The 10,228-nt window shown below is 36.3% G+C and overlaps 1 protein-coding gene across 1 annotated transcript; it reads right to left on the bottom strand.

Moving 5' to 3' along the window:
• Nucleotides 1-3,587: 3,587 nt before the first annotated feature.
• LOC126706722 (stress-induced protein KIN2-like) lies at nt 3,588-4,396 on the bottom strand. Its single transcript, XM_050406260.1, has 3 exons — nt 4,340-4,396; nt 3,964-4,032; nt 3,588-3,841 (listed from the first exon to the last, which is right to left on the bottom strand). Exons 1-3 carry the CDS (start codon nt 4,394-4,396, stop codon nt 3,767-3,769), a joined length of 201 nt encoding a protein of 66 aa, XP_050262217.1. The 3' UTR covers nt 3,588-3,766.
• Between the last annotated feature and the right edge of the window lie 5,832 nt (nt 4,397-10,228).

The raw sequence follows: 10,228 nt of genomic DNA, 5'->3' as shown, positions 1-10,228 counted from the left end.
AACCTTTATGCTGAATGTCAATTTGGTCATTAACATTTCAAATGTGTCAATTTAGTCCCTAACCTTTTGCTTTTGTGTCAAAATAGTCCATGCCATTAACTGATGGATGGAAAATGTTTATGTGGCTAACAACCAAAATAAAAAATTATTTTTTATGCAACATATACTGCCACATGTACTACCACATGAAATTAAAAATTAAGAAAATTAATTTAGAGAATTTGTTAATATCAAATATAATTTAAATGCAAAAACTCAGCCAAACTAAAATCCAACGAATACAAATATAATAGTTGCATTCCTTAGCAAAGGGTTTGAAAGTCAAGAGAGGTAGAACGTTGTTTTTAGTTTCGTTTCGTCCTATATCATCATCCATCAATAACAATATGCAATATCATCCTCCTCACTTGCCACTCTTTCTGTCCTCTGCTACCATCACAAGCTCCTTTGCAAGAGAAAGAAGAAGAAGAAGTACTGTGTGGGTACCATCATTTTGCAAGACAATGGCTGTATTGATGCAGCAAATGCAGTGATGGTGGTGGGCTATATTAATGATGTAGAAGAGAAGAAAGAAAATGGATCCAGAAATAAATAAGCGGCGGAAATGTTGGGCATAAAGGGTTAGGGGCCTTTGCAAACAATTGCATGGCTCATTGTACTAGGTGATACACTTTGATTTGAACAAAGCATGGGAAATCGACAAAGATAATAGTAAAGTGAAAAATTTTAGAAATAACGCGTAAAGTGCATTGAATCAAAGGGTGGGTTTGACTTATTTTCTCATCATGTGTGTGTTTTTCCTAATATTTTTTTAGAGCGATGAATCAATTCAATGGGTGAGCTTCATTTTTGAGATTAGGACTCTGGGGATTTCAATCCTAGTTTAGGGATTTTTTTTTTTTTTTTTTTTGTCTCAAAATATAATGTTTAGTGACAAAAATATTAGGTGATGGGGCTTAGAGCATCTCCAGTAGACTCTCCAAAATTTTGTATTGTTTGGAGAGTAAGTAGTTCCTTTTACCTTTTAGCTGTCTACTTTTTTAAATACACTTTCCAACAGACTCTTTATCTTTTATCTATTCCATTTAAATATTATTTCTTCATTATTTCTTTAATATTTCTTTATTCTCCTTTCAATTTTCATTCATTCATTCCTAAAAATTACATTCATAATATTTTTATAACACTTTCACAAAAAATCATTTGTGATAAGTTGATATTGATTTTAATTTGAATGTACTATTAAAATTATTTTTTTCTCTTTCTAAAAGAATTATTTTTTTCTCACCAATAATAACCTACTACTTAAGATTTATTGTGAAAGTATTGTGAAAATATTGTAATAGCATTTCTCAATTTTAATTTCTTATTCTTTATTTTTTTTCCCTTATTTTTTTTTTCATCCATATAATTTCCTTTTCCTTTCTTTCTTTTTTTCCCCTCTTTTTTTCTCCTCCACACACGTGCCCTTACTCTTTTCTGTTTTTCCTTCTTTCCTTTTTTTTTCCTACCACTTCCTCCAAACTCCAAAACATTCCACAGAGCTCTTCTTTTTTTCTTTTTCTTTTTTTTCTTCCTTTCTCTTATTACTTCATCCACAAGTTTCTTTCCCTCTATCCCATTAGAACACACAAACTTAAAGGTCACACACAACCACACCATTTGATTCTCATCAAACAAAGATAGAGAGGGGGAAATCGGCAAGGGAGGAAAATCGCCTCCGTTGTCTGCTGATCTGCTCTGCCTTCACCGCTGCTTGTCTTCCTCCCCACTGCTGTTTGATCTCTTCCCCACTGCCAACGACATGTGGTATAAATGGGTCAAACTGGTTTTTTTTTTTTTTTTTTTTTGGTTCTGATTTAATTATTGGGTTCCTTTGTGGGAGTAAGTGAAAGATTGTGAACCCAATAATTTTTTTGGTTTTGAAACTATGAGAAAGATTGTATTTGATTTCATTGCATTTTATGTTTTATGTTTGTTCAGAATGTATTTTGTTGTACTTTCTAGTCGATGAGATAAAGGGATGAGAGAGAAAAAATTATTTTTTATTCAGCCAGGTATTTTTTTAAGAGAAAAAAACGATTTGAAGTTGCTACAGTGCTCTCTTCTTCCAGAGAGCCACTGTAACAATTTTAATTTACTTATTTATTTATTTATTTATTATTATTATTATTATTATTATTATTATTATTATTATTATTATTTTTTTTTTTTTTTTTTTTTTTTTTTTTTTTTTTTTTTGTGTTTGCTCTCCAAATAAGGCTTTAGAGAGCCTATTGGAGATGCTCTTAGGTGACGAATGCTATTTTTTCACTATATGTCTTTGGCGACGAAAAGTGTTGTCACTGTAGTCTACTTTTGTTGTAATGGACAATAATTATTTTGATACAATACCAAAAGGTTAAGGACTAAATTGACACATTATCTATATCTTCCATTCAAAAGGACTAAATTAACACATTTGAAATGTTATGGATCAAATTGACATTCAACCTAAAGGTTAAGGACCAAACATAAATTAAAATTTAATAAGCACAAAATTTATTTGGGCAGGCTTGCTCGATTGATGAGGTCCAATATGATTTTCATTTGTTTGCTCCAACTTTATCCTTAACGGCATCACAAGCCCCTTGTGCCTTATCCTTCATCTGCTGGCCAGCCTGCAATATATAGAACTCCATATGTAAGCAATTAACAATGATGTAGCGCAGTATTGCTTGAGATCGATGTATTTTGTTATGTTTATATGTAATTTTCTAACTTAGTAAAAGCTTTGTTGAACCTCTTGGCTTGATTCCTTGGCAGATTGAGTAGCATTGCTTGCCTTGTCCGCCAAGTTGCGCCTGGAGAAGAGCCTCACCATCAAGACATCTTAGCTGTTCTTGTGGGTCTCTCTCTTGCGCCGACATGTTCTTTTAGATTGAAAATATGGGCTGGTTTCAAACTCTAACTCTCAAGACCCACAAAACTATGCCTCAGATTATCAGCATTTTCAATCTAATGGCTTTTCGATCCAAGAAAGGGTGGCTTGTTGCTTAGGGGTTGCAACAAGCGTAGAGAGAGAAAAATTTGTTTGAGTAGAGCTGTAAATATAAACCACTTTTTATCTTGTGTTAGTGTCCTCATTGAAGCTCTTAAAGCCTTCAAATATTTTTACAAAAATCAATTTTTGATCTTGTTTTTTCTAATTTTGTTATATTTTTGTGTTTGTAACGGTATAAGTGATGGGGTAGGTAACGACAGACTAACGATGGTAATCACATGTGGGCAAAGTGTTAAGTTTTAAACCACAGATGTGTAAGTTAAATTCGGGCTAAACTACAAATGATGGGTAATCTGTAATTTCCCTTTTTTTTTTTTTATATAGTCAAAATTAATTGTAATTTAGAATCTGCCTAACAATAGTTGGACACGAAATGCCTGCGGCTACATAAAACCAGTAGACTTTTTGCTCATCTGTATTGAATGATCTGCTTTAATTGGATTGCATTGTTTAACAAGTCTATTTTTGATTGCAATAGAGAAGTATTTTGAATTGTAAACATAGGTATAATGAAACCTTGTGCATGATCTAATACGAATGCATGGATAAAAACTCAATAAAGGAGTTCCCTTGTTAATTCAAATGACAAATTCGACCAACTCAATGAGAGCAAGATCAAAAGAGAGTACAAACTAGAAGAAAACAAATTTCATAAATTAATATTTAATAAGTACAAAATTTATTTGGGAGGGCCGGCTCGAACGATGAGGTCCAATATGATTTTCATTTGTTTGCTCCAACTTTATCCTTAACAGCATCACAAGCCCCTTGTGCCTTATCCTTCATCTGCTGGCCAGCCTGCAATATATAGAACTCCATATGTAAGCAATTAACAATGATGTAGCGCAGTATTGCTTGAGATCGAAGTATTTTGTTATGTTTATATGTAATTTTCTAACTTAGTAAAAGCTTTGTTGAACCTCTTGGCATGATTCCTTGGCAGATTGAGTAGCATTGCTTGCCTTGTCCGCCAAGTTGCCCGCCTTTTCCTAAAACAAAAAAGAACAACACATTATAATCAACATTTAAAATGTCAACGTGCATAGTTTTCATGCATGAAACATCCATCCTTGCCTATGTAAATCCTTTTAGATGCAGTTTGCCTAAGAAGAACCGTATCATAGGCGTATCTTGGACATATTGGCATTTTAAATAAAAAAATCAGAGTACGCATACAGGAGTATCCCAGAGATATCCGGTACCGGATACAAATATATGAGCTAAACTGGAGTATCAGTGCTTACTAGATGTATGTTACTATGCTAATAGATGTAAATAGGATGGATAGAAACTCACCTGAGCTTGGCCCTTGGCCTCGCCAGCTTGGTAACTTGCATTCTTGGATTTGTCCATCTTCAATTTCTGCTTGGAACACAAACACTAACAATGTAATTCAAGCTCTAAAATTCAACTTGGGAGATTCTACAAACAAATGTGAGGCAAAATTTATAGGATTTTCAAACAAATTCACTAATTGACACGTTTATGTTTTCTCAAATATGCTCACAACATGTGTCATCATATTATTGAAGTTTGGCATTTTAATTTGGCCTTAGGACCAGGTGCTTCTTTTGATGATACGCACACTAACCATTCAATTCAAAGTTGGTTACGATTTTAGAGGGATATATATGAACTTGGCCTTGGCACTACTTGCAATGAATTTGCTACTCTAGAGTCTAGACTATCCTAGTGATAAAGTTTGCTTGTGGTAATTAAACTTTGTCCATTATTGAGAAATACATATAAACTTAGCATTTTTTGAGTCATATGATGTGATAAAAATAAATAATAATAAAAAGAGACCCTAAAAAATTCATAAGCACACACTATGCATATTCTTGCTCTACCAAGTAGTAAGCAAAAAATACTCATTATCAATCACACATTTGTGCAAATATTTCATGTCCAGATTTTATGTACAGATCTTAGTTTGCTCCATAGGTACGTAAAGCACCCCATCATCAACTAGCATCACATAAAAGATTAATAGTAACCTTAAAACTTTTAAGTAATTAAATGTTACCTCCACTTTCAGTGTCAAATTGTCCATATAAACTGGGCCAGAATAGAGTCTTCCAAACTACATAGATCCAGTCTTAGGTCAGATGGGCTCAGGCCCAATCCATGGGCTTGATTGATTTGCACCCTTTAATAACTATGTTGTATTAATTTAAATTTTAATGCAGGTAAAACCCAAATTGATTAAAAGTCTTATAATAAGATGTGCATTATTTTCTATAGCCACAAACTTTTCTACAACAATTTTACAAAACTTCTAATGTAGTAAATTATTATTGGTTTGCATTTGCGCTCACCACTTACATCACTTTTTTACTTACTAATAACCACTTACCATAATAGCAATTTGTAAAAACAAATTGTAATTCTTGCATTCTCCTCCTTTTAAAAGTTGTAAAAAAAATTTATAGATCTAAAATTTAAAACAAAATATACCATCCCAAAAAAATTAGCCCAAAAACAATAATTACCAATTGTAAAGCTAAAAACAATTAAGCTTAATTAACCAATTTTACCAAAAACAAACACCCGACCCTTTAAAAAAATTTAAACAAAATAATCTTGTCCTTACCAGAAAGGAGATGCACATATAAAAAACAAAAACAAATAAAAAACCCTTTAACAATTAAGTACTAATTCTAGTGGCCAGAGCCGTTGCACACAATTTTGTTTATTTATTAAATCACTAAAATCCTTAAACCCTTCAATTCCCTTTAAAGACACAGTTCTCTTTCTCTCTCTCTCTGCTCTTGGTTTATCATTTCACCATAACATCTTTGCATCAAGTCTCACCTCTTGTTATTCTATTTCTAATTCTCTTGTTATCCTATTTGTTTTCCAAGTACATATAGGTAAGTCCAAATCAATTTAATTTGGGTGTTGTGTGCAAGTTGGTAAATAAATCTACTAAATCTAAAGTCTCAAAGGAGAGTTGCAAACTGACCTACTACTATATACGTACAAAACCACAATAAATACCTTTTCATCCATTTATCTTGTTTCAACAAACTCTTCGCTCTCAAGTCTTAAGGTATTTGTTCCTAGAACATATTGGAAAGTCCAATTTTAACATAAATTGTTGTTAAAGGGTCAATTTGCATCTCTCTCTACTTTGTTCATTCACATGGGCAACTAATAGCAGCCCACCATAATTCCATTGTGTAAGCAAGACCTATTTAGTAGGAGTTGAAACTAAGCCATCAAATTTATGGCCTTGTCTTCTTTTAGTTGCTTCGATCTCTATCCCGTCTCTCTCTCTCTCTCTCTCTCTCTCTCTCTCTCTCTCTCTACATATCTGTGTGTGTGTGAGAGAGAGAGAGAGTATAAGCTCTTATTGGAATGGACATTAAGAAATAGAGAAACATCAATAGCAAAGAGAAAGATATATGTATCAATATCATAAATATCATAAATAATTTGATGTGGTGAATGAATACTTGAGAAGAAGTAATTTAGATATAATATTACTCTCATATTTCTTAATGAAGCTGTTTTATAAACTCTAAGGATTCTTATACATGATAGAGTAATATCCTTAAAGGACTCAAAATGGTGGTCTTGGTCAAACTTTGATTCTTTTAATGTTTTTTCCCTTGAATAATCACTTCATTAATATGAATCAAACAAAAGCTAGCAAGGTTCATACCTTCTCATTCTTCTTGTAAGGGAATTTGTTTCACACAAAGCTACATATACGGCTACTAGCTAATAAGTTATAAGTTTGAAACAAAAACATAACGGTTCTTCTAAGACCACAATTTTACCATAATTTGATGAAGTAGTCGACTATAAGTGATGTACAATTACTTTCATATGATTTATCATTTTTTCTCTACTAATCATAGTTGAACACTTTAAAGTTGTGTCTGTGAGAGTGCTTTTTTCTTCAGTACACTGGCCCAAGGATCCTAGGCCAAATAGTTATAGTTTGGTGGACTGAGCTTGGTTTACCGTAGCTAAAGGGCTATTTAAGAACTGTGAGAGTGCCTTTTTCGTGACACTCAGGCCCAAGGATCCCGGGCCTAAATGAAAAGGAGGATTTGGTGAACCGGGCCTTGACTCACCACAGCTAACGAGCTGTTTAAGAATCAAGTGGGATGCAGAGAATACTCCTGACAATATAAAGAAAATGACAAGTAAAGATATCGAAGAGTGCCAAAGATTAACAAGATAAATTCGAAAGGAAGGAAAACAGGATTAGCAAAGCGATAAGAAATTAATGCTGAGGGGATCCTGGGAAATATGAAGCATGTTTCATTAATATATATTATCTGTTGGATTACAGAAAGCTCACTAGGACGTGATACAAGGTTCAATCAAGCTCAAAAATTACAGTCTTGAATGACTATTTCAGCCTTCAAAACTTGCAAAGTTTGATTCTCGTTGAATCCGAGTATGTGCAATAGTGGCTTTTACAGGATACCGGGAAGCAATATTTGTTTTTCCCTTAGTATTTTCTCTTCTGCACAGATTTCCTGATAGTTTTTTCTAGAGAATTTCTTCTTTCTGGTGTTTCTCTCTTTTTTCGCTGCCTTTTCTTCACAACCCATCCCCTCCTTTTATAATGGAGTTTTTTGGTCTTCCCGGGGAACCGTTGGTTCCCCTATTTTGCTCTTTTGCAAACAGAGCATGTCCTGTTCCCATCGTCTCGGTAAGTCCCTTTTCCGTTTTTTCTCACTCTTTCCTTCTTTCAGCTCTGATTCTTTTGAAAGTTCCTGGTTGGCCATCTTCTTTGGGACGTACTGAGGTATGCCCTTCTCGGCATCCCCATTTCTGGCGTCTTCCACTTTTCCCTTTTCTTTCCTATTTGGGCAGAATCCTGTTCTGTCATTTTGAAAGTCGTTTGTTATTATTCTTCTTCCCTGTCCTGGTTCCCCGAGGCCTTTTTTGTCTATGCCATGAGGGGTCGCTCGCGCTCTTTTTGCTTTTGTTTCTTGTTTTCTTCTTCTGTCTTTTTCTATTGAGCTGTCCCAGTCTTCCTTTTTTCTTTGTGCCTGAAGGGATCCGCGCCTATTGATGGTTCCTAAGGATCCTTGCTTCTTATCCTTTGCCGTGGTCCTCTTTTTCTTTTGGATGCTTCTTTTTCTGGGCTTCAGGATCCTCTGGGCCTTTCTTTTATTCCCGCATGGGTCTCCTGTATCTACTACTTTGGGCTTAGCTTGAATTTTCCTTTTGGGCTTGACTTATTCTTTTTTGGGTTTATTTCACTATGATCCTTTTCAGACCTCAACATTTAGCCCCCCGAGCTCGTGGGTTGCCTGAAGCCCACGCGTGAGTGATTTAGATTTTCTAAGATTTTCGTAGGATCCCCTTTTCTAACTTCTACTGGGTTCCCTCCCTTTTTACTTGGGATCCCAGCCCTTTTCTGCTGCTTTTGGTCACCTCCTTTTTGCGTGTCGCGTTCCCTTATAATCATTATTTTTGCAGTTTCCTCTTTGCACGGGACGTGGCAGTTGAGTATTTGAGGTAAAACTCCTTTACCCACTTTTCTCGTTTCTCGTTATTTCTCATTAATAACCGCTGATTAATCCCTTCTTCAAATTAAATTTTTTTTGGCAACTGGGGCGTCTTTCCATAAACTGTCTTCCCCAACTGCTATTTGCGCCTTTATTGTAGCCGTTTCATCTTATCACTTTACTTTTCTGAGTTTTTCATTCTTTGAGTTTCTCTTTCTTTTTCTCTTCTTCTCTGTTACTCTAGTCTTCCCCCTTTTCGCACTTTCAATCACCTTTCTTCTCATTGTACGTGTTATTCCAATGGCTTATTCTTCTTCCCGAAAGAGGAGAGAGCGTACCCCCAGTCCTTCTAAGGGTGAAGGTTCTTCTGGTTCTGCTCCGAGCGATTCTCGCGAGGTTACCGAACGTCTGGCCTTCCCTTTACAGGATCCTTGGTATTCTCTCAGTTTATTTTTCCCTCATGTATCTCATGGTGAGGCTCCTCCATCCCCTCATGCTTGGATGTTTTCTGGCCAAGCGGGTTTCGCTGGTTCCGCCCAGGTTTCTGACCCTAGAGAGATTTTCGATCTTCAAATTAGACAAGGAATTCGAGAGGCGGTTCCTATCTTCTTTGATTTTGTTCCGGGAAAGATTCAGGGCTGGCCTATATGGGTAGATAAGGAACTGTCTGATGCTGAGTTTGTGGGTCGCCTGGAGCGCGCCGGTATCCTAAAGGCAGTGGCTATTTCCAGAAACCTTGAGGGCTTCAGAGACACCAAAGGACTCAAGCATCTGGTACGTCGTTGGTGCCCTTCCCTTCATACTTTTTTCTTTTCTGCTGGTGAATTGACGATCACCTTGGAAGATGTGGTTAATAACTTCCTCCTCCCGGTGTTTGGTGACGAGAGCCCCTTTGATATTAGTCTTTCTGGTGAGGATCTCGTGGTAGAAGATAGATTGTTTGGTCATTTTGGTGGTCGCGCTGCCTCTTCTGGTGGTAAGCCGGCTAGGATGGGGAGATGGGTGATGACCCTCTCTCGTGAGAAAGATAAGGAAGTGAGGTGGGCCGGTTTTCTGGCTTTTTGGCTTAGTAAGTTCTTGTTTAGTGAGTTCCCTAGGTACGGAGTTAAGTCTTCCTTTTTTCCGTTGGCAATCAAATTGGCTCGAGGTACCCAGTATCCTTTGGCCCCTCTGTTTTTGGGTCATGTTTACTCTCAATTGGACCAGCTTCATGGAGATGAGACTGAGGGTGATTCTTGTTATGTGATCACTTCATCTCTTCACTGTGCTATCCTTCAGATTTTCATGTGGGACCGTTCTGCAGCTACTTTGGCCAAGTGCAGGAATTTGAAATTTTTGAAGGACAAGTTCCAAGGATCCCCCGACATAGTGAAGGGTCTTTGTGGTAATTCTACCAATGCCTTTCCCATCATCTTTCGTTGGATTAGCTTGAAAGGTGGTGGCCTCAATCTTGTGGAGTTATTTGACCAAGCAGGGAGCTTACATTGGAGATCCCCTCGTGAGTTTGGCCCTGGCTTTGCGTGTGATTCTGTATTGTCTTCTTTTTTATCTTCTACAGGTAATACCTTTGACTTGCGTCGTGGTGATGAGGGCAGTCTGGCTTATCTTGCCTGCATTAGCCCCTCTTGGCTTCCTGTGCCTTCTTCAAGGCCCAAATATACTCATTATTCAGCACACCGGGTGCTCCGACAATTTGGTTTTGATCAGG

This window comes from Quercus robur, chromosome 2, assembly GCF_932294415.1.
Source record: "Quercus robur chromosome 2, dhQueRobu3.1, whole genome shotgun sequence".
Taxonomy (NCBI): Eukaryota; Viridiplantae; Streptophyta; class Magnoliopsida; order Fagales; family Fagaceae; genus Quercus; species Quercus robur.
This window is presented reverse-complemented; position numbering and strand designations above follow the sequence as displayed.

Excerpts from the sequence above, each read along its gene's own strand:
- LOC126706722 (XM_050406260.1), bottom strand. The coding sequence starts at position 4,396 with ATGGACAAATCCAAGAATGCAAGTTACCAAGCTGGCGAGGCCAAGGGC. Across the intron at positions 4,033-4,339 it reads AGGCCAAGGGCCAAGCTCAG|GAAAAGGCGGGCAACTTGGC; the intron begins GTGAGTTTCTAT and ends TTTTTGTTTTAG. Across the intron at positions 3,842-3,963 it reads CCAAGGAATCATGCCAAGAG|GCTGGCCAGCAGATGAAGGA; the intron begins GTTCAACAAAGC and ends TATATATTGCAG.